The sequence below is a fragment of the Odocoileus virginianus genome, chromosome 7 (assembly GCF_023699985.2).
Source record: "Odocoileus virginianus isolate 20LAN1187 ecotype Illinois chromosome 7, Ovbor_1.2, whole genome shotgun sequence".
Taxonomy (NCBI): Eukaryota; Metazoa; Chordata; class Mammalia; order Artiodactyla; family Cervidae; genus Odocoileus; species Odocoileus virginianus.
The window spans coordinates 60,079,546-60,103,898 of NC_069680.1; the positions used below are offsets into that span (position 1 = coordinate 60,079,546).

Genomic DNA, 24,353 nt, shown 5'->3' on the forward strand with positions numbered 1-24,353 from the left:
GCCTGGACACTCTCCCTGTTTGCAGCCTGTCTGGTAAACACCTAGTCTCCCCTCAGGGTTCAACTCATGAGTCACCTGGATGAACCCTTGCTTGATCCTCCGTCCTTGGGGCCCCTGGACACGGTCTTCCATCTGAACAGGGCAGAGAGGCCCTGCTTGCTCCACTAATTGGGGTGGTGGTTGGGGCGGCACACACCATCTCCCCAGCATAGCCTGAGCTCCTTGGCACCCACACATGCTGGAATAAATCCTCTCCCCTCCCACTCGCAGCCAAGTCAGACCCCAGCCCTCCCTTGCCACCCTGTTAATTCACTAAAGGCTTTCATTCAAGCTGTTAAAACATTTGCCCTCTGGCCCCATTCCTAATCCACACAGAGAATGACTGTCTCAGGAGTGTTCTGTGGTTGCCCAGAGTTGGCATTCAACAGATATTGAAACAAAGTACTTAGAGCAATTCTCTCTGCTTAGATTAGAGCCCCACCCCATTTCACTCCTGCCCTATTTGTTCCCAAATCGCATTCAACCTGTCAATGATTTAACAATTATTTCCTGATGGCTGGCGCACACAAGGCCCTGGGCACGCAGTACATGTTCCTGACCCCAGGAGTTGGTCTTAGCTCCTAGGGGCCACCGTGGCCTTGTTCAGCTTTGAACTCCCCAACTCCTGCCCATCCCTGGGCCTGGCACAGCTAGGCACCCTGTAAACATCTGCTACCAGGCCAAGACCACTACTGACCCAGGTCTACAAGCCCATCCAGGGCTGACTGGCACTACAACCAGCTACTAGGACTAGTCTGACACAAGAGTGTCCTGTGAGATCAAACCCCACTGAGGCAGCAGGACAGAAAGTGTGTACTTCTGTGCCTGGAGCTTTCCTATTCCCCATTCAACTCTTGAAACAAAGAAAGAAAAAAGAATCTGACATATAAGGACCCATCCCTTGGGGGTCCTGTTTATTCCTGAACCCCAACCAGACAGCCCAGCAAGACACATTCCACCCCTCCACCCCACCCCATATCCCTGAGGCCCATTTCACGGGCTGGAAAACTAAGGCACTGTGTCTGAGTGCCCCAGAGGTCAGGGCACCTGACATATGAAAAGTCGGGAGTCCTGGCTTTCAAGGGTGCCACTGCTGGTCCACGGAACAGGACAGTGCTCTTTTTCTTGCACCTCCGGTCTTTGGAGCAGAGCCCCTCTGCTGAGGTTTTCCAAGGAAGCCCCAGTGCTCTATCAGCCCCATTCTGACTGAGGGCAGAGAGGAGCCAAGGCCCCAGGGAAGATGCTGCTCCAGGTGGCCAGCGATCATCGGGTGACAGGGGACAGACTTGAAACCAGGACTGGGCTTGTCTTCCAGCCAGCATCTGTCTGTCAGGATCAGGGCTGTTGTACAGCTGTCCTGGGCTCCCCTGAAGGGAAGGAACAGAACTGAGTCTACTGTCAGGGGCAGAGAGAGAAAGCACCCCCAAACGGGCTGCCCAGTAAGAGATCCCTGGAGGCTAAAGAGAAGTGTGGTCCAGACTCCAGAGCTGAGCAAGGTGGGTAGTGAAGGGGAGACAACTGGTCTCTGGTGGGTCCCGTCGGGATCCTGAGGCCGCCAGCATCAGCACTCCCCATGGCATCCAAGGGCTGCTCTCCCCCGCAGAGGGGTGACACAGCTTCAGAGCTTGCTCCGCAGGGCCTCCGCTGGGCGCCGCTGCAGCCGCCACACCACCCTCACTGGCACGGAGGCATGGTCCAGCTGGCGGAGGCCGCCCAGGTCGCCCGTCTGGCTGTAGTGCTGCAGGGCCGGCTGCAGCACCGTGATGGGGACACTGAAGTTCAGGTGGGGGTACGTGGCCCCCGTGTTATTGTCCCGGGTGTTGCTGGCGACGATGCCTGTTCAGGAGACAGAGAGGAAAAGAAGGCATGAGCCGAGGCGCCGGGAAGGGAGGGAGACCCACCTCTATCCTGGAGGCCCTCGGCCTGTGGCGGGGGAGCGGTTGCTGAATACCCCTCATGGTGAGACACCAGGCTTCGACATAGGCCCCTCACGCCCCAGTCCTCCTTCCTGGCTTTACTTTCTCCCTAACACTATCAGTATCTGACACACTATGTCTCACTTATTTTGTTATTTTTCTCTCTAACTTCTGTTATCTTTCAGCTCCATGAGGGCCAGGCTGCTGTGTTTTGTTCATAATCTCCCCAGGACCTGGAAGAGTGCCTGGCAGAGTGGGACCTCAACACGTACTTGTTGAGTGAATGAATAAATGAATCAGACTCACACATAAGACTTGGGGGGCCGGCTCAGTGCATGTGTATGAATCTTTTGAAGGCAATTTTAGGCTTGCAGAAGTCTTGCCCAAATAGTAGAGTTCCTGCACATCCTGCACCCAGCTTTTCCTTATGTCACCACACCACATTGATCAAAATCAAGAAATTAAGCTTCATGAAATGCTATTAACTAAAGTACAGAACTCACCTGGATGGACCAGGGTTTGCACTAATGCTGTTTTTCTGATCCAGGATCTCACATAGCATTTAGTCATCATGTCTCCTAGATCTCCTCCTATCTGAGTCACTTCCAGTCTCTCTTTATCTTTCACAGCCTTGACACTTTGAAGAGTACAGGCCAGTTATTCCGGAGAATGTCCCTCAATTTGGGTTGACCTGATGTTTTCTCACAATTAAGACTGAGGTGATAGGGCGTGTCCGGTAGTCCAGTGGTTAAAAATCTGGCTTACAAAACAAGGGACACCAGTTCGACCCCTGGTCTGGGAAGATCCCCTATGCTATGGGGTAACTAGGCCCATGTGCTACAACTACTGAGCCTCATTTCTTCTACATTTATTAATAGAAATTCTTCCATAAGGGAAAGCTATACTTTGTCTCCATTTTTAAATTCATTCAACATTAAGTTATATTAGTATAGACTCACGAGTATTCATCCTTTTCTTGGGTTACAATTCAATACTACTGCTATTTGTTTTGTTGCTCAAATTGTTCCAACAGGAGCTCCTTCACATCAGCTCTTGGGTTTTTCAACATTTGACATGCTCATCATTTTTTTTTTCTTAGAGTTTCCTTCCTTTCCAGCACCACAAAGCAGCCCTGGAATCAGTCAGTTCCTGGTGCTTTTTATTAGAGAACGACTCTTAGAAACCAAGATCCGGACTCTCAGCATACTCATTGCCAACTGGAGAGTCACTGGCTTCTAGCCCCTCTCAGCAGACTGAGAGAAGAGATCTATGTACATACACACACACAGAAACTCATGCATACACACATTTATATTCATCTCTGTATCCATTTATCTGTATACATCTTTTAGAAGGTCAACCAGTATATGGGAGAAAGATGAAAAGCAGACTAGGATGAATGTACCTAACTGTATTTCAAATGAATCACATAACCATTCTGAAGGGGAAGGAGCTAATCTAAGAAACTTTGGCAAACAGCCTTTTGACTGGACACGTTAAGGCTAAAGAATGGTACTCGCTCAAATATTGTCTTCTAGTTGGTAAATCTGTTTCTCACAGGGATGCGGTGAGGAATTCTGAAAGTACTTTTTTTGTACACTACAGTTGAAGAAATAAATAAATCCACTGCAGCTAGCAACAGAAAGGCAATGTTTCTCACTGTGGGAGAAAGCAGTCAGAAGTAGGGGAAGGGGAAGGCTTGCATGAACCCTGTGTGCTGGACTGTAGGTGGAGGTATCCATATAGACTCATGGTTGGCTTTTTTCTAAACAGATAAACAGATTAAAAAAAAAAAAACTTGAGTTAACAAAATTTTTAAGTTGAAAGATTTAACATACACATTTATTTAAAAAAAAAAAAAAGAGTTCACACTTTCTTGTGAAAAACTGTAAAGTCAGCCAGTGTTAGGCACACATATCTTTGTAACGAGGCAAGAATGTGCTAGAGTTGAGTGGTGTTCAGCCCGTTTCTCCTTTGCCCTCCACTCACTGAAGATATTCACTCACTCACTCACTCATTCATTCACTCTTTCACTTTACCTGCCCAAACTCTGTAGGCTTTTCAGTTTGTTGACCCTTGAACTCATCCAACTACTGAGTTTCGCAGATCAAATGATATTAAGTGACTTACCTAAGGTCATGGAGTGCCTCAGTGGCAGAGAAAGGACCAGAACTCAGATCTCTTCCCTCCAAGCCCAGCATCCATGTTTCCAACCCCAGAAGCACAACAGCCCGAAAACCTTGGCTAATTACCCCTGGGCATAAGGCCCATCATCTTTGCAGACAGTGGGTGGCTCCCAGGGCTGGCCCCTGAGCACTCGTGGGTGGGACTGAGGCTCTGGCCAGGGGAAGGCTGGGAGAGGGGCAAAGAGCTGTTTACCCAGGAGGTCCCCGGAGCAGGCAGAGAAGAGAGGTCCCCCGCTGGAGCCACCATGCACGGCACACGTGGTCTGCAGCATCACCGGTGTGTCATCCACCTGCACCACAGCCGACAGGATGCCCGAGGTCACCGAGGGCCCGCAAGCCTGGCCGAAGACACCGAAGCCCACTACACTGACCGCCTCGCCTGCCAGGGAAGGAAGGAGGGTTAAGCTGGGGAGCCTCCTCCGTCTGGCAGGACTCACACTCACTACGCCCCCCCGCTGGTCCTCTCCAAATTTCCAAACCCTGTCTGCCTTTCTAGTTTCTGCTCAGATGCCTGTTGCCCCCATGAGAACTTTCCCCAGGCCCCTACAGAAAGAGGTCAGGACCTCCACTGAGTTCCCAGCACTGTATCTGCTCCATCGTTTCTCTTCAGCCCTCATTCCCCTTCTGGACTGGGTAGTCACTTTTTAAGATTCCTAGCATCTAGCCAGGGGCTCAATACATGTTTGTGGAATTAACACCCAACTCCTGGGACTAAAAAGTCTATTGGTGAAAATAAAATGCTGACAATGACTACAAAATGGGCACCACCGTCCTTCACCAAGTGCTTTACAGGCACTATCTTACCCAGTCCTCACAAGACCTAGGAGTAAGTAGCATTATCCCCATTTTACAAATGTGGAAACCAAGACAAAGAATATTAAGTTGCCTGTCCAAGGACACAGGGCTAGTAAGTGGCAGAAGAGATGCCAATGCAGTGAGCTCATAATCCTTGTTACGTTATAACAAATCACATCCACAAACCAAAACATCTGGTACTTCTGTGGCAGCATCACAAGGCCTTTTACTCAAATCATGCCACTGGAGCCTCACAGAGCAGCCTGCAGTGTTATGAGTCCTCCTCAAGGTTCAGCACCTCCACGCTACACTGCTGCAGGGCCTCAGGAAAAAGACATGCTTTACCTTTCACTGGGAATTCCACCTGCCCCCCAGCACCATGGGCATGCTGAGCACAGCAGGGAGGCCTCTAAGAGCAACTCCAGCCAAAGCACTGTAACCAGGATGCAACAAGGTGCCAGCTTGACTCGTTACTCCAACATGGGTGGGGAAGGAAGCTGACTTGGGGGGCTGGTCCCTGATCTGTAGGTGCCCAACACTGATTTTCCAAGGTCCTTTCCAGACCAAAGGGACACTTTGTTCATTACCTTCATGGAAATGCTCAGCAGGCACAGGTATAGGGACACCATCTAGGTCCTCCTCCAGGCTCACAACTGCTATGTCATAGGGAGACGTCTCCTGGGTGGCAAACACCACATGTCCCCAGATTAAGGCACTCCTGGATACAAGAGAAACAAAATGACAGGTTAGCTCTCCCAACCTTTAGCACTGAGTGGAAGCAAAATAATGAGTAACAGTAAAAATCATGAACTTGGGACTCAAAAGATTTGGGGTCGGCCCTGGAACATACCTGCAAGCAACCCTGGGCACATCGCTTAGCTGTTCTGTGGAATTTCCAAACACGCTTTACCAAGTGCAGAGTACCTCTACATACAGATTCTTGCACGTTATCATGATCACAGACACCCAGCACCCAGGGAGCACTGTGGGCCAGGCCTGGTATTAATGTTCTATGGACATCATTTCATTTATTCCTCAAAGCAGCTCCATGAACTAGGCACTGGTATTATCTCCATTTCAGATGGTGCTTTTGAGGCCCAGAGAGGTTGAGTAAATAAATATATCTCACAGTCACACAGTTAGTGGGAAGAGCCAGGGCTGATTTTCCCAGGGTCTTCCTTTTCTGCCTCATTTGATAACAATCCTGTCATTTAGTGGGACAGACATGATACAATTTCATCCTCTGGGTCCAGGTTTATACAGATGCTAGCACTTCTACAGCTCTTATTATGTGGCAGTAAGAAGACTTTATATGTCAATTCCTGGGAAAGCAGCTTAGACAGATTAAGCACATTGCCCAAGATTATGCATGGCTGCCTGATACACACACTGCAGGAATAGCTTCTGGTAGACCTGGTGGGTTCCCTAGGACCAGAGTATGTTGGGGTGGAGGATGGTGGGAGCGGGGAGGAATTGAGGACCACACACAGAGGAAAATTCTCAGCATCAGTCTTCCCTATACAGTCATGGCCATGCTGTTGATTGTCAGAGGGGATTCCTATGGCAAAGCCAGGCTGGGTTAACCTTGGAAGTTCAGTAGAGGCATTTGGGAAGATCTGGGCTGAGAAGTTGGGTTGGACCACGTACAGGAGAACAACAAGCATTAACACGAAGGTGCTACAGTGCTTTGCTTTGGCCTAGGTAAAGCACCTGGGGTTACAGAAGAAACAGAAAGAACATGTATTAGAGAGTCAAACCAAGAAGCTGAAGCTTCCAACTCCACTGTCAAAGCAACTGAACTACATGACAGCAAGAGTGCTTTCCTTGCAGAGAGGGGACAAATGACTGTCTGAAGTCCTAAACTGGCAGCCAAGACCACCCCACAACTGTTCAAAATATACCTATTTGCCTGGGCCCCACTCAAACATTTTTTTTTCCCATTTATTTTTATTAGTTGGAGGCTAATTACTTTACAATATTGTAGTGATTTTTGCCATACATTGACATGAATCAGCCATGGATTTACATGTCGAACATTCTAATTAGGTGGAACCCCGTATCTGTCATTCTGATCCAGAAGGGATGTTCTCGTTAAGATCTAAGAGATAAACCAAGTAACAGTAACAGGCTCCTCTCCTACTCCAGGAGGGTGGCACCCTGGGTGCCTGGCACTTCCCTCAGCATTCAGGGGAAAGAGAACAGGGTTAGGAAGACTCCATTCAAGGGCCTCTGGTGTGTGGGTGCAAGGCTGAGACAGCGCCGTTGCCCATCAGGAATTCAGACTGGGAGTGGGAGCTCAATGATGCTTAGCCAGGGATGCTGAACACCACCACAGACCTCCAGAATTATTTGGCATCTTGCCCAAGTCCCATTTACCCTCTGCCAGGAGGCACAAAACTCCCTACTCTGGGGTTCTGAGTACCAAGGATGAGAGAAGGGTCCCAGGTCCCTACACATAGTGCACCACCAAGGCATAAGCCTGAGACCAGAAGGCCTCCGTAATCCTCAGGATTATGACCTGAGGCCTGGGATCTAGACCTGACAGCTGGTGAGGGAGTGGAGTGCTGGCGACCTTGAGGGCCTTACTTGGGGGTGGCAGAGCGCACCAGGACCCTGGCCGTCTCCCGGGGGGCCACATGCCGGCAGGTCACCACGAGACCGGGTGCCACGACCACTCCGGAGCCCCAGACAGAACCACACTCCACCAGCACGGCCGCAGCTGCCCAAGGGGGCCCGGGGTCTCGGTATCGGAGGGGCAGGCCCCACGGGGCGCCCATCTCAGGCGGTAGGAGGGTGGCCAGGGCGGCAGTGTCGGGGTGAAGGCGGCAGAGGGCGTCTCGGGCGACGCTGAGCAGTGGGGCGGCGGCGCAGAGCAGCGTGAGGCCCACCCACTCGCGGGCCTTCCAGCAGAGGGGTGCAGCCACCAGCGCCACCAACGTCCCCGAGGGCCGCGATGCGAACACGCCTCCGCCCTCCGTGCCGGGCAGGCAGCGGGCATCAGTGAGCAGCAGCGGGCCGGCCGAGTTGCTGAGCACGCCGCGGCTGAGCGTATTGAGAAAGATGTCCGGGCAGAAGGCCCCGAACGGGGAGCCGCAAGCCAGGAGCGGTGCGCCCTTGGGCACGTCCCCGAGAGGAGCCACGGCCAGTACCGGCCCTCGCTCCTCCACCTCCTTCTCCGGCTCCGGCCTCACGCGAAGCAGCGCGAACCACCCCAGTGCTCTCAGCTGGTCCTCTTCCTCCTCCTCCGACACCTCGTCACCCGGTGCGGCGTTTGCGAAGCGCCACTGCTCGGCCTCCTCGCCGCCGAAGAGGTGCGAGAAGTGGCCCCGGAAGGCCGGGCAGCTCAACAGCAGCAGAAGCTCGGCGGGACGCGGGGGTTGCAGTGGCCGTCCGCGGGGCCGGGCGGGCGGGCCGGGCTCCAGGCCGGCGCACTGGGGCGTGCACAACCCCGGGCGACCCCGCTCCGCGCGGCCTGCCGAACTTGCGGCGGTTGGGCCCCACTGCACGTGCAGGCGCAGGTCGTCGCCGCAACTGTCGCCGGGCAGGAAGGCGGCGCTCGCCGCGGTCAGCGCCCCGCTGCCGGCCCGCAGGAAGGGGGTGAAGATGCCCCCATGGCACAGCACCAGGCCCGGGCGACGGTTTAGGATCACCCCGCTGCAGCTCCACGAGCCTGCCTCGGGCTGCCCTGCCCGGGAGGCGCTCACTACGCAGCCCGCCTGCTCTGCTGCCCTCATGGCGGGCCCCCACTGCCGCCCCATGGCCTCCTCCGGGACGGCACACCGAGGGCTTCCCGGAGAGTTAGCGAGCGAGCGAGCAAGGACCACGACCGGAACCAGCTAACCCCACGTGGCGCCACCCAAAGCTGGAAGCGAGAGGTGCAAGCACTGTCCCAGGGCTTCCTCTTCAGGCCGGATTGGCTAAACCCCATTGGCTGGGCAAGGGGCCGAGCCCTGATTGGCTGCTGAGATTGACCCCCGCCTCTCCCCGCCCTAGACCCTTCAGGTCACCTGAGCAACGCAAGCGGAAGCTGTAGGACCGGAGGACGAGCCCCGGAGGACGAGCCCCGGGAGAGTGACTGGAATGTGGCTTTTACAGGGAGATAAGGGCGTGCTGGTCCCTCAGAGCCTAGTCTCGTCTCTGTTCGCTGAGCTGCAAGAAAGGGAATACAAATACGTGCTGCCGTGCGTAGACTTGCCCAGTCCCTAATAGGTCCTGTCAGTATCTGCCGAGGTGTAGGAGACATCTGACCTCTGATCCCTGAGATGAGACGGGCAAAAAAGCCGTTCAGTACTTTGAAATTTTGTAAGTAAGTCGTACAGCAATCCACTAGGAGATAATAGAGCTCATAAGATTACAACTCGGGTCTTTTGATGCCAAAGCCCACACTACCAATCTCATGGAAACTGGATTTGCTCAAAATAAAACTGGCCTTCAAAACTATGATAAACAGTTGTTGTTTAGTTGCTAAGTAGTGACCGACTTTCTGTGAACCCATGGACTGTAGCCCTCCTGGCTCCTCTCTCCGTGGGATTTCCCAGGCAAGAATACTGGAGTGAGTTGCCATTTCCTCCTCCAGGGGATTTTCCCCACCCAGGTCTCTTGCATCTCCTGCATTGGCAGGCAGATTCTTTACCATTGAGTCACCAGGGAAGCCCAGGATAAACAGTAGCTGAAGTCAAAGTTTTAAATTACACAGCCCTATATTTGGCAGTATACACATTTCATATAAAGACATTTATATGGTTTATAGGATTTACCTAGGTTAGGGGTTCTTTTTTCTGTAAAGGGTCAGAGTGTAAAAAGATCAGGGTTTGTGAGCCATATAGTCTGTGTCTCAAATATTAAGCTCTGCTGCTGTAGCGTGCAAAAGCTAAAGGAGTGGGATGGCTGTGTTCTAATAAAATTTAATTCAAAGAGTTTGAATTCTTTGTAACTGTAGCATGTCACAAAATTGCACCTGTTTTTCCCTCACAGGTCATACAACAGGCAGCACGCCAGATCGAGACCACAAGCCATCCCAATGAAGTCACCCTGAGGGCAGAGGAATATGAACAAGTGTTTTGGATATTCCTGAAGCAGACACCACAAGCTAGGCATTTTGTGAAGGTCTGTTTATCACACTATCGACTAAAGTACACATTAATTTTAATAAATTATATTAGTATATATTTATGTCAGCATTAATGAAAAACATTCAATTACATTATATAACCTTTCTAATCAATTTTTTAATAAATTAATGCTGCTTGGTTTTATCTGCAACACATACAGGGTAATGTTCAGTATTTCCAGTCACACAAACCTGTTTGAGAAAGGGAAATGATCCATTATAGTATGAGGCAGGACTGAAATCAGTTTTCCCGTAGCAGGTACTGTCTTTTAGTTCTGTGACACAGAAGATGGCCTGATCACAGTAAAATCTGACTATCCAACTTCCCAGCAATTAAGAAAGTGTTTCTCTCTAGAGTCCAGTGATTCTCCCTTAATGACCCTCAAGCCTCCAGCATGAACTGTTTGCATCAGGTTTTTCCCTATCTACGACACATCACAGTAGAGTCCTGACCCCCCGACTGCTGGGTTCATTGACTCAGCCTTTAATTTTCATGCTCTGACTCAAGTAGCACAAATAAATTCGTATGTATGTAAAACCCATGCCATCATTTCACAGTATGTTTCAAGCTCAAGATGTCTCCAGTAATTTAATACTCTGTCAAAAACAACCTGCTGCATTTTGCTTCCCACTCTATTTTATTCCAGTATTTAAATTTTAGAACCTTATTTGGGTTTTTTTAAAAGCAAAGCTTCCTATAAGCCTAGTAAATGCTCAAGCATAGGTTTCATTACTTTTCCTATTTTGCAAAATGTAGCATTTAACTGAATCTCTCCAATTTTATATCAAATGATGAAACCAGCTAAACTGAACCCAGCCCCTACTAGCGTGTTAATATATGATTTTGTACAAAAAGTCTGCCATGTCCATCCTGTTGCAGAAATAACCACCAATCCTGGGCCCACCATTTGTTGCAAGACTCTCAAACAGTAGTAAATTTATTACTTGTAGTGGAATGTGTAAACTACCCTGGTCTTTCTACACACCCACACCCTGCATCCCCTCATAGCAAAATTAGTCTCTCTTATCTGTTGTTATGTTCATACTCAGAACAAGCCAATGCCAAAAAGGAGCGAGATAGCAAACTTGTTTTAACTTTTTATTAAAACGCTTAAGATACAGATTGACTCTCTTTTGTAAATGACTGTTTTACTTTTCCTGAAATAGGACATATACGCACTCTGATAAAACAGAATGAAAAGTCTCAATTCACGGGAGTTCTTGTACAAGGCTCTGATCCTAACTGTTAGGAGCCAAGCTCCTCGCAGCATCTTCTTTCCTCTATTTTATTATAGGAACTGTGTTTTCTGTGGGGGAAGAAACAGACAGGTGCCACTTGATTTTTCAATCCCAACTCTTTCTCCGGTGGCCAAAATAAACCACTTTCACAAAGAGCTGCCCTGTGTAGAATCCATAGTTTTCTAGCTTGCTAAAAATTGACTAGGGACAAATAGAAAAAAATAATAAGAAGAAAACTAACACTGAAGCAATCACACCTCTCATATCTCTGGATAGAGAAGTATGGGTTACCTTTAGCCAAAGGAAATCAAAAGTATGCAATTTAACTACCTAGTTCATTCACCATTAGCTAGATTTGTTCACTTAAGGCCTTAACCCCTTTCCAAACCAGCTATGCTTGCTAATAAATGAAAGACTTGTTCTTCCCAGCTTTATGCTTCATTGAGCCTCTGCATTTGGTACAGAGCTGTGAAAAAGTTATGCTTTCCCAACAGGTCAGTACTAAAGACTAACGATTCGACATCCAACTAAAGAAAAATATTCTCACCCCAGGAATGTGTTATCCACACTTTCCATGCTCTCACATTAAAAGCAAGAATCCACTGACTTTAGTTCAGTCCTCGGCAAATAAGCCTCAACATCACAATTTTCAGTTCTGAGAAAAATACCTCTAATTTTTCATTAAAGAAGATATATTTCCATATGAAGACCATCTCTTATCCCTTCATCCTTTACTACAAGGGTAAAACATTGGTTAAGATCATGAAAATCCAATTTCACACATGACATTAGGAAAATGGAATGAAATAAAAATAACCCTCATCACACCGCTGGGGACGCTGAGACTTATACCAGGTGCTAACTGACAAGTGATGCTGGCTCAAAAGGAACAGCTCAACACACAGTTCTTGGATTAGAATTTCCCCAGGTTATTTCTGGCCTGGAGAAAGACAATTTCATAACACTTCCCACCCACCCACCCACCCCCAAAATCTGGAAAAGTTACAGATGATAACCTTTAACACCAAAAAAAAAAACTTGATAACCAATACAAAAAAACAGAGTTCATGAAGAGTCCAATAAAGAAACCAAACTCTGCAAGTGGAGTAAATCTTTCCTAGATTCAAACAAATGCTATAGTATCAGATGTTGAAGTTCTCAACTCACAGAATTAAGAGTCCTTAAGCTGTTATCTGTGTCCTGTGTGACTCTCCTATTGAGAAAAAAAATGTCCCCTAGAATTTGCAAAAATGACTGAGACACACCTACAGTGTGTGACAACATGGGAGATGTTCTCAAATCTTTCATGAGGTGAAAGTCACTTTTTACAACTGAAAATGAAAAAGGTGCTACAGAAAGAAACGAAATTGTAAAACTGCATAAAAGCAAAGACTGGCTGAAATTGGTAACTTACTGAGTAAAGACAGTAACAATAACCCACACTAGAACTAACTCCTCCGCAGTGACCCATCTACTATCCATGCTGGGATGAGACATGACCGGAGCCCACCACAGTGGAAACCAGCCTCAGCTGCAAGGCTGGAGTTCTGCTCTTTCCGAGGGCTCTGTGCACAGGGTGGTGCCACCTACCAAAGGCAGCCAGGGAGACGGGGAGCCTCTCTCACCAGCCTGCTGCTCACTGAACTGAGCTCTGGACTCCCAACGTGTATCTGTGCATAATTTTATGAAATGTCTAAATGCCATTCACTAGATTTAAAAAAAAAAAAACTCTGGACCAAGTATATTGTGAACTTAAAAAAGTTATGAGGAGGGTCACCAATTACATTAACAACACTTTCTTTAAAAAATAGAATCACTTTCTTTTGAAATCAACCACAGTGGTGAGACGTGTTTTTCTTTCCAGGTGGCCCGTGATGGCACACAGCTCTACTCGACAAATCCTGCCACCTCAAGTCCCGGGGTGCTGAGCTGCACCAGCACATGGGGCAGCAGTACTTCCCAACAGTGCGGAGAAGAGCACATGTCCCCACTGGGCGATGAGAGCAGACAGACTCTTGGCTTCTCAACGCCAGACACGGTCGGAGAGCTTTCCTTGTTCTATTAGAAAAGTTCATGAGGAAGCTGTGAATAGGATCAGTCCAGAGAAGTAAAACTCTTTTATTTTCACTGTCCAAACATCAGTCAATATACTGGGAGAGCCAGCGGAAGCCCTCGCCGTATCCTTGCCTCTTGAGCACACTGCACATGAACACTTCCATGGGGCGGGCATTCAGCTCCTTCAGGGTCACATTCCCCTAGGAGAGGCAAAACCAAGATGTTAGATTCCATGTGGAAAAGCTTGCAAGGGTGAAGACAAAAATCACTTTCTCCATCCGTCAGAAGCAAACCTGAGCCAGAACTAATTACAGAAATGTGGTCAAGGCCACTGGGGTTCGTGCTTTCAGTAGAGTCCTACTCCCAGATTCTCTCACTGTGAAGCACCTTTGCTTTGAACACACCAACTGGTTCGTCTGGAAAACTATGGCAGCAAACCAAGAAAAGCATGTTCTCTTATGGACAAAAAAGGTCCAGGATTTCTTAGAAATAAGCACATTCTTATTAATACAAGCATTCAGAAATATATATGAGTGATAGGTTATGTCAAGAAAATTAAAAATTCATGTGTGTGTAAAATGGAAAACTAAGTTAATGAAAAGAAGTATTTCTAGAAAAAACTATATAACCAAAAAGAGGCAAGACTAAGGAACCATGCAAAAAAGTCAGGAAGTTATAGATTCCAGAAAAGGAAATTTTTAAAAATTAAATATACCAAACCTTATGCTGAAAAGACCAGGATTCCTATAAACTAGAGCTTATCTGGATTTTTCTCTCACAAGCATACTTTTCTGCAACAGGATTCTACTGATGTAGAAGACTTGGGTTCTATTCCTGGTTTTATCATTGACTTGCTGTGTAGACCTGAACCAATCACTCTTAGCTTCCTCATCTCCAAATAGGGGTAACAGCCCTACCTCTCTCAGCAGGGAGCACAGAGAATAACCCAGTACTCTGATTTCAATGCTTAGAAAATGATATAAACGAGCACACTTCATAACCTAAAATTTCCAGTCCAAAAAAATTTCTAGCTAAAGACTCTTTCAAATACCTGAGGAAAACTCTCATTAGAAATCAGTGGAAGAAAGAACATGCTCCAGTCTTCACAGTCTACAAATCACCTCTACTAAAACAAATGTTAAGCCCAATTACTTTTAAAAGACAAGTAAAATCTAGATTGTAAAACATGAATGTTTCAAAAGCTGTGAGTTGCCTTTATAATGTATCTGCTGAAGATTTTTTCTCTTACCTTTCCTGTGGTCTGTCCATAAAGCCCAAATATCTCACGGAGTTTTTCTTCACTGATTGCATCTGTTCTGTCAATTTTGTTACCCAAGATAAGGATTGGCACATTGGATATTGTCTCATCTGTCATTAAAGCCTAAAGCCAAGATTTAAAAAAAGAGCTGGGTGAGGAATCTATAAAAATTTACCCAAAGCGTCAAAACAATTATAATGTAAAGTTGTGTCTATTTGTAAAGCAGCAGAACCTTAACTCTGAGCTAAATCACTCGACCACAGACCATCCGCAGCTCTCCACTGAGCATTGTCCAGAAAGAACAAAGCTCTGGCTACAGAGCCTCAAAGATGACTAAAGGAATCCCCAAGTATTCACTAGATGCCCCCATGTGCAACATACTATCCCCAACAATGACAGGAAGACAAAAGAAAGGTAAGACACATCCCTGCCTCAAGACATCCTCACTCTATGCTCTCATCTCTCAATAAAGCAAGGCAAGTGGATGATTAACTGTCACAATGAATAGGAAGAGAATACAAATACTAAAAGACATTCAGGAAAATAAAACGGTGACGTGGACTTAAGCAAAGTCTTAACAAAGATGTGGAAACTAAACTGGACTCTGAAGGACGGGCAGGGTTTCGATAGGTACAACCCAAAGAATGAAGAAGATAAGCAATGGCTTTACAGTAGGAAGAGTTCATAAAGCCATATGGAGTATCACTTGGCTGGATTAAAGCATTTATGTTGACATGTCTTGACAGAGTAAATGAGTTGGGATGGTATGACAAATATTATGGTACCAGTCTGAGAAGTTAGCTGCAATAGACCCTAAATCCAGGAATTATTAGATAGAATCTACACTTCCAGTACAATGAATTCTCAAATAGTATCTATCCGTGGTGCTCAGGTACGGGATGATGATCTAGCCTAAGATAGCAACACATACCGAATGTGCAGCAAGCATTCCAGAGAAAGTGAAGAGACTGATGTCTAAATGATAAGACAGACAACACAGGAGTCAAAGTTGGCAAAGATTTCAAGCCTGGGAATCTATTTCACTGATAGGAAGAGCTAGGAAAGGAGGGAAGAATTGAAAGTATAAAGGAAAACCTACTATGAACATCTCAAGTACCAAGAAATGTTAGACAAAATCAGAGTAAGGATGTCATTCATTCATTAAATAGTAACAAAGTGCATATTATATGCCCAAGGCTTTACTAGATATGGGGGTTTCACAAAGAAATAAGACAAGATCCCTACATCTAAGTTCCAGTGGGAGAGACCTAAGAAAATCAGTAAAAACAACAGATGCTGGTAAGATGGATAGTCTTAACAGTCTGAGAGGTCAGAGAAGGCTTCTCAGAAACAGTCACACCTGAATTCTGGGATCTCTTAAAGGACATTTATAAATTTACGAGCAAAAGGGGGTAAGGGTCAGATGAGAAAACCAGGCAGAGACAGTTACTTCTGAATATTCAAGGGAGGGCAAGTTGTTATCTATGTTTGGAATGTAGTTCAAGGTAGGCAACAGAAAAGCTGGAGAAACAAACAAAAGAAAGATTATGAAAGAAGTTATGTGCTATGCAAAAGAGCTGTAGATTTTATCCCCAGAATATTAAGGAGGACAAAGACAAGTAGTATGTGGCAGGGTGTTGTTGAAATCTATAGTAATTCACTGCATGTCCAGGTACAGGATGCAGAAGACGAATCGTTCCATTCTGACAGTACAGAATTGGTAGGCAGAGTTTCTAATAAGTAGCACTATGTATGAGGTTGGAGCTCAAGAGAGATTTAAATAACAGAAACCCATTTGGGGGTCACTGGCATGATGGGTTGCAGATGAAACAATGGGAGAAGCCTGGACCAGCTTGAGAAAAAGTACAGACCCTGGGGAGCACCAAGATTTAAGGGCTAAGCAGGGGAACGGGTGCTTGTGCCAAGAGTCAGAGAAGTATCAGCCAGAGAGAACACCAAAACCAAGAATGTACAAGGGCGTTTAGAGAGAGAGAGAATGACAAGTGCCAAGGGGTCAAGTAAGGGAAGGATTATAAGACTACAGCTTCAGATTCAACAAACATACTTACACCAGAGAGAGGTTCAAATTGCCAGGAACAAGAATGCAGAGAGTTATAAATCAAAGAGAAAGAAGAGGCACAGAGTGACACAGTATGGATTACAAAGGCAACGTTACAGAAATTATCAAGACACGAAAAATGCAATGTTGAAAAAGGAAAAAATAGTATCAAACAATGCAGGTGATCAAAACTAAAGACAGAACAGCCTGTTACGGTCTGGGAAGTCACTCAATGACAAACGTTGGGCGGGTACAACCTGAGAACACAGATTCAAAAACACAAAGAACTCTAATATCTCCTTTAAGGTTTCACTATGCCAACACATCATAAAGAGTGAACATACGTGATGCATGAAAGGGAAAGACATTAATTATGCTGGGAAAATGGCATTAACTGAGGAAATGTCCTGAGCAAACTGCACATAGAATCAACCTATGATAAATTTAAGCAAAGTTAATTTACTTGTGTTCAAGCCAAGTTTCCTCAGAACATTGAAAAATAATGTTTTTGGTTTTAAAACACTTTCTTCCTGTAGCTACGACTTTTACCAAATGTTAACTGGAATGATTAAGTACTGGCAGTACTAAGTTGTATTTCTTAAAAGAAACAGAGGCCAAGAAAAGAAAAAGAAAATATAAACATACGTTAAGCTCAACTTTGGATTCCATAAGTCGGGGATGATCTGCACAGTCCACCAGAAAGACAATCCCATTAATTGCTGGGAGGTAATTTTTCCAAACCCGACGTGCTAAAAGACAAAGTTTGCAGTTGTATCAATTTAAAAACATAGATGGTGAATATGAATAACCTAATGGTCTATGAAGTAAGCAAATTCTGGCCAAGTTTCAATAGCATTAAACTCTATACAGACTCTCCAAGTCCTAGCCAGTATTAAGTCAGAACAGAGGACAAATAAACTGATGGTCCGTGAACTGAATCTGATTTATTTAAATACTAAAATCAGGGTTTTCTGCCTGATTTTCTGAAAAAGTACAGCATCTGGCAATCCCATGCCTATCGGTCCACATATTCTGGGTGGATAATAATCAGTTGGAACTGAGTGGTGGCTGCCCCTTTACATGCGGCCTCAGTTCTTCAGTCTGTCAAAGTTTCCACCGCCTCCTACTGTCTCACTCCCAATTTCACTCACTTCAATGACCTACCTCACCCCAGAGCCATTTTAGTTTGCAACTTCTGAGTTAGAGTATCAGGATGCAAATTATTTATCCATATAACTCTAGCCCCAAGTTAGTTCCTAACTAACCAATTTGTAAGCGTACTGATACTTTCATCCACTCAGCCCACAGGGAGACTGGGCTTGCCAGGTGGTTGACGTTTCCAGGCCAGTTACCTCAGTCTCCTAATTTAACCCAGTGTGCCTTATAAATTTCAATTTTTGGTTTATAACATGATGTGACAAGGATCTGGGAAGCAGTGCTTTAACTGTATTATAATTTCTAAGCCATTCATTTCTATGGGATGATTAAGGAAGCATTTCTACATCAAACATTTTAAGCAGTCACCTCTGAAGAGTGGGACTGGGAAGGAGAAGTTGGGGGAATTTCACTTTTACCTTTCAGATTTGTAAACTCATTGTATACTGAATTTGCTACATTAAGCCTGGACTACTTTTATAAGCTAAATTTTTAAGTTATACCAAAAAAAAACCCTCCGAATATAGAGCATCTCAGTAATGTGTGTAAAATGTAGCAAGGTTATTATGGAAAAACTGCTTCTGTTAAGTAAACTTTCCTCAAACAAAACTATGAACAAATCACTCTTTATAATGGGGTTATATCCTGATAAATCCATTGTAAGTTGAAAATCTCCTAAGTCAAAATGTATTTGATAAACCTTCCAAATATAGCTTAATCTAGCCTACCTTAAAAGTGCTCAGAACACTTTTATCAGCCTATAGTTGGGCAAAATCATCTAACACAAAGCCTAGTTTATCATGTGTTGATTCTGTCATGTAATTCATTGAATACTCTATGTTTGTATGAAATACTGTATGAAAAAAAGAATGGTGCATGGGCACAGAATGATTTTAAGTGTATCAGTTGTTTACTCTCGGGATCACGTGGCTGACTGGGAGCTGCCCAGCATGATGAAAGGCTATTTATCATAAAGTCAAAAATCTTAAGTTAAATCACTGTTAAGTTGGAGACCATCTGTATATAAATGCATTTCCTTTTCTACTCTATCAAAACCTGAAAGCTAAATTTATACACCAAATAATATACAATTCCCAATTCAGGTATCTAAAAACACCTCCTCCTTCTGCATTCTCCAGATGGTCTCAGTTCAGCTTACAACTATTTTATCTCTAAATTTAAATCTGTAAGTAGTTACAGATACTTCTGAAAAAACCAGAAAAGATACCATGCACCGTTCTCTACCCAAATGAAAATGATACAAGCTGATTACAGGAAAAAAGGAAACAAGATCATCTGTAGCCCTCCATCAATACATAGCCACTGCTGAAGTTTCTGTATGTGTTCTTTCAATCACTTCTCTCAGAACAAATGACCAAAAAAGGCAGCATACGCTATAGAGTAGATAAATAAAACTTCCTGGGTTTGACAATTATTATGATTACGTAAGGGAACATTCATATTATTAGAAAGCAATTTAAAAGGTATATGAGACTCTGCTTTGAAAAAGGGGAACAAAATGATCCAGAAGCCAACATCACCCTTCCACTGAATCATCTCTTACCTTGCTCATGCCCACCAAGATCAAAAGTTGTAAAAGTCATTCCAGCAATTGTCAGCTCTTCTGATGCTGAAAAATAAAGGAAGGAAATAAACTTCTCCATCCAACAAGGCCAAGCTACCAAAATTATAATCCAATACAAACATAAAATCTAATGAAGCTTTCACTTTGTAAAGAAAAGGATACAAGGGTGAAAATACTCTGCAATTATTTTATTTTTCTTCAATTATTTTAAAAAGCTAAGTCTCTTTTTCTCCAAAGTGTTTACTACTCCTTAGAAGTAGATATGGGAGATGTGTCCCATGGCAGGAATAGTGAGAACAGATAGTGACAAAGTTCCAGAGGTCTTTAGATTCACGGGTATTTGATTTGAGCATATCCTATAGAGAATTTTTTGTCAAGTCTTTTAGGGCTTCAGTAAATGAAAGAACTGCATCAGTTGGAGATCCATCCTCCAACCCTGACGCTGACCCTCAAATACCAAAAGGTCACCAGGTATTTTCAAACCTACTTGGATGTAATGTTGGAACATGCTGGCCCAGTCTGTCATCTTTGAGCATGTGTAGAAGAGTGGTTTTGCCTGCATTGTCCAAACCCAAGAATACAAGTTTTCCAGATTTCTTGTAGAGTCCTAAAAAAGAAAATAATAATAATAGCATAATTAGCTCCTATACAACAAAATCTACCTATATTTAAATTGTTTCAGGAAATGCACAGCATTTTAAATGTGTATTTCAAGGAAACGGCTTTACCTAGGAACTGGAGCACACTGCTGAAGCCATTGTAGATCCACTCAAAGATGAAAGACATTATTAATGCTTACTCCCTGTATAAAATAGGAAAGCAGCAAACATTAGCCTTCTGAATGCTGGTACATTTCTGGAGACGTTAACCCTCATCTGCTGGCCCTCATGCATGGTTATAGCTCCATGTTTTGGGGCCTAAAAAAACAAAGGATTTTGTACCCTGGAGGGAAGTCTCTGGGGTACTCAGATCTGCATAAACTCCTGATTTTCTATCAGTTTCCAATCTATGATACTCAGAGGACTAGGTGTTAAAGATACATTTTCCTCTTTCACTGTATGACTCACTTCTCCAGGCAGCTGCTCATTCACGTTCCCTAGATACACCACAGCTGTCTACCAGTTAACAAAACTTCTAGGAAATCAGCCTCATCAATAATCTGGATCAAAATGTCACACTGATGTGCTAACTAGAAAACAATAAAAGGCATATTAACCTGAATGAAAAGCATATTAACCCATTCTTGTAAACAACTCTAAAAAACAAGGTCACTAAAATCCTACTAGCTGGCACAATTTGCACTGCTCCATTTACCAATTCTATCTTTTCTTAAACAGTATTGTTTAACCTCTTTTACAGATGTGTCTCAAGTGAGAAAAAGATGACAGCACTATGTTGGGAGAGCCATGAAGAGATAAGACAGTCCAATCATAATGTGAATAATTTAAGACCCACCTAACCCATTTTACAAATATGGACTTTCTTAAAATAAGAAAATTCATTCAGGACATAGAGGTAGGTTCCTACCCAAGTACATACCTCAATACTGATAGTAACATCACTTTTTCTACTGTTTCCCATAAGCCTAGACAAAACAAAAATGACCCAAAGCTACTAAAAGGTGTACATATACTGGGAATAAGCAAGAGGACCTCCAAATGTAACAGAATAGAATCTAGAGCCAATGGTGGGTGTTTAGTGTTCTCAGTCAGCATTTCCTGATCACACTGAATTTTTGCCTCAGCACCTCAGATTTGGTGCAGAAAAAAGAATGATCCTCCACTTTCAGTCCTCTCCAACAGCAAGACCACCTGAACGCAAGGCTTTATACTAGACGTGGCCAACTGCTATCAAACAAATTTCCTGACGTTTTATTTTTCTTAAAAAAGTAAAAGTTTACTGTAAAAGGGTTAGCTACAAAAACCTACCTATATTCATTTAAAGAATGAGACAGTATATGTTAATTTTCTTTTTCATCCAATTACTGTTTTTGTTTGGTTTCTTTATCAGGCCTGTGGCCTGACCTGTAAACTTTCAGGACTGCTTAGTGCTTATCTTCTATGGCTTACTATACATAGGTGGGTCAAAAGAAGCTTGGGAGTTTGGGTAGGGGTGGAGACTGACAGAAAAGCTTTTATACAAAGATAGTAAATAAGGATTTTTTTGCCTTCTTCAGCAACATCAAAATATATTTTGGTAGAAAAACCAAATTTAGTATGTTAAATAATAGTTTCATCTGGAAACTCAGTCTCTAAGAAGTCCAATGACTTAAATACACTTACAAAGTTCCTGTGCTTAAGTTTCCACTGTTGGTAAGTAAAAGAACAATGTGCCTCTCCTCAGCAATCCTACCAAACCAGTCATCCTTCCCTATTTTCTTTCTCTACCACTTGAAGAAGCACATCTCACCTTTAGAAAGCATGTCTCATTAAGGTCACTCCCACTGATTTCAACTTTAAAACCCAACACATATATTCATTTGTACTACACTGGTTTGCAGTCAGTATTTTATAGACATTTTGTAAAGTTTTACCACATCATTATAGAAGTATTCCCAACTAGATAAATTCTCTGGAGGTGACAGAATGGCAGAAAATCCCATTTTAAGGAATGTTTCATAATTAACTGAACTACTTTAACTTTCCAGTTTATCTTCGCTTGATATCCCTGTTTGAAAAATCCTATAATTCTTCCCTCCAAAATGAAAGGTGATGTTAAAAAATAATAAAACCCCTTATTGGACCCAAAGAACCTCACAGTAGTGCTACCCAAAGAGGAAATGGCTCTGATGGTGCCTCCATCCTTGAGATCTTAGGCTTTGCACCCTCAAGTGAGTAGTTTTTCAGTTTATAAGGTGCCTGTACATGCATCTCATTTCAGCCTCACACTAACCCTGGAGGTAGGGATCCCTGGATTTAACAAGATGAGGGCACTGATAGTCCCAGATTAGTTAGCTTAACGAAGGGAGTTCAGCTGAAAAGGTAACAATGCCAAGATTCAAACCCTCCTCTTTTAATGTCAAAGTCAAAGCCCTTCCTTTTAATATCACATAAAATTCCAATGCAAATCACCAAACTGCTTTAAAAGAAAATAAAACTTTCTTAAACCATCAATTGCACCTATGATAATCCAATGTTTTCATCCTTATAACTCATCACAACTTTTAAACCATAAGTTAATTAACTAGCACTTTACTTCTTTTCTAACTTGATCCACTTTACCACCTTATGGCCTCTTATGGCAAATTAGCTTGAGGGCTCTAACTACCAACAAAAGCATTACCAACGTACCTAAAATTTGCAAATTTAAGGACGGATGATTCAAATAAAGAGCACCATACTGACGATCAGTCAATTAAAAACCTATCCATCACTTATATTGCACATACTCGTTACTTAATATATGCTCCGAGCAACTTTAAGACACTATTTCAGACAGATCTGGGATAGCAAGCAGCTGGCTTTTGGCTAGGAAACTCTGCTTAGCTGCAGGGTAAATGTCAAAGGTCAGCCCCACTGCAAAACTCTGTAAAGCCCTGCCACAACCTAAACAGATGTACCGAAATAAAAGAGAAAAGACAAGAACAAGGGAGAATACTAACCGAGATTTTTTCCCAAGCACTGAGGGAAAAGGAGGGAGGCGGAAGAAGAAAACACGGGGTTCAACCCAGGACAGCGGATGATAATACACGGCTGAAGTGGGGGTGGGGAGAGCCCTGGACTAGGAGCCAGGATATCTAGTTCGAACGGTCACACTTGCTATCTATGGGGTCTTGAGCAATTCACTATGCCTCTACAGGCCTTAATCTCTGTTAAAAAAAAAGGATAATTATCAAGGACTTCAATCCACCCCACCGAGGGCTGAGAATCATCCAAGACAGGGGATGTGAAGCCGATTCGTAAACCGGGACGCACAGTAAAGACAGGAAAACCGGCATCCTGCCCAACAGCTGCCAAGACCCCCGAGCGAAATGCGGATAGACCCGATACCCGTGAGGCCGGCAGGGAACCGAGCAGACCCGGCCAAGCCGGCCCGTCCCCGCCCAGAACAAGCCCCGCGGCCCCACAGAACCGCCTGCGTGTCACTTCCTCCCCCAAACTCGCCGGCGCCGGCCTCCACCCTAACCCTCCCTACCCACCACCTTCGCGCCTCCGGCCCCAGCTCCCTCCTTCGCCGAGGCCCCCTGACTCACGGCCCAAGGGGTTCCTCCGGCGGCAGCAGGCGGCTTGGACCCTCCCTCAGAGCACAGAGCCCAGCAGCACCCGGGACCGCCAGCTACTCGCCGGATATACGTAACACCCCCTCCCCGGAACTTCCGGGCGCGTGCTCGTCCCCACCCCTTCGTAGCGTCACGGCGCTTGGCCGTCCGGTCCGCCCTACCAGCGACTGGGGCCGCGGAGGGGCGGGCCTCGGCGCGACGAATAGCTCTGGGGCGGGCTCTGCCTCTCGTAGGGAGCTCGGGATGCGCGAGACGTGGCAGCGCTGCAGCCCAATGGGTGGGGTGGGGTTCTGGAGTCTCGCAGCGAAACTAGGCGCTCAATCTCGCGGCTGCAGATACGAGTGTGTGTTTTTCTAGACGCTCGGGGAAAGTCAGAAGTGGCGACCAGCGGGTAGGTAGGTTCTCGGAAGGAAGAGTTGACCTGAGAGTCCTCGACCTAAGATGGATTTCCGTAAGCTTCAGCGTTATGTTACAGTTCCCTGGGAGAACCTGTTTTCTAGAAGAACAGCTAATATTCATTGAGTACTTATGTTCCAGTTCACGAAGTACTTTGCACGCCTCATCTCATTTGACCCTCGTCACAGCCCTGTGAAGCCGATACTGTTGTTATCCCCAGTTTACAAATGAGAGAATCAAAGTTCATAATACTCTTGTAACCAAACCCAGGTTCATAACCTAAGAAGTGGCAAAGCACTTCCAAACCAAAACATTGGTTCCTGTTATACTGTCATTCACCT

At 45.1% G+C, this 24,353-nt stretch overlaps 2 protein-coding genes across 2 annotated transcripts; both read right to left on the reverse strand.

Moving 5' to 3' along the window:
- Positions 1–919: 919 nt before the first annotated feature.
- TYSND1 (trypsin like peroxisomal matrix peptidase 1) lies at positions 920–8,835 on the reverse strand. Its single transcript, XM_020877391.2, has 4 exons — positions 7,523–8,835; positions 5,524–5,654; positions 4,335–4,520; positions 920–1,875 (listed from the first exon to the last, which is right to left on the reverse strand). Exons 1-4 carry the CDS (start codon positions 8,692–8,694, stop codon positions 1,658–1,660), a joined length of 1,707 nt encoding a protein of 568 aa, XP_020733050.2. The 5' UTR covers positions 8,695–8,835; the 3' UTR covers positions 920–1,657.
- A 4,539-nt stretch (positions 8,836–13,374) lies between these two features.
- On the reverse strand, positions 13,375–23,702 carry SAR1A (secretion associated Ras related GTPase 1A). Its single transcript, XM_020877393.2, has 7 exons — positions 23,590–23,702; positions 20,126–20,199; positions 19,885–20,004; positions 19,377–19,442; positions 17,303–17,406; positions 14,590–14,721; positions 13,375–13,540 (listed from the first exon to the last, which is right to left on the reverse strand). The coding sequence occupies exons 2-7, from the start codon at positions 20,181–20,183 to the stop codon at positions 13,424–13,426; spliced, it is 597 nt and encodes a 198-aa protein (XP_020733052.1). The 5' UTR covers positions 20,184–20,199; positions 23,590–23,702; the 3' UTR covers positions 13,375–13,423.
- Positions 23,703–24,353: the final 651 nt, after the last annotated feature.

Bases quoted from the DNA above. Each gene is read 5' to 3' on its own strand.
- SAR1A (XM_020877393.2), bottom strand. From the start codon at position 20,183: ATGTCTTTCATCTTTGAGTGGATCTACAATGGCTTCAGCAGTGTGCTC. The intron at 17,407-19,376 runs GTAAGAGATGAT...TTTGTCTTTTAG, and splicing joins TCTTGGTGGGCATGAGCAAG to CACGTCGGGTTTGGAAAAAT. The intron at 13,541-14,589 runs GTAAGAGAAAAA...TGCCTCTCCTAG, and splicing joins ATGGACAGACCACAGGAAAG to GGGAATGTGACCCTGAAGGA.
- TYSND1 (XM_020877391.2), bottom strand. From the start codon at position 8,694: ATGGGGCGGCAGTGGGGGCCCGCCATGAGGGCAGCAGAGCAGGCGGGC. The intron at 4,521-5,523 runs GTAATGAACAAA...CTTCCCTGGCAG, and splicing joins TGCTGAGCATTTCCATGAAG to GCGAGGCGGTCAGTGTAGTG. The intron at 1,876-4,334 runs GTAAACAGCTCT...TCTCCTGAACAG, and splicing joins CTGCTCCGGGGACCTCCTGG to GCATCGTCGCCAGCAACACC.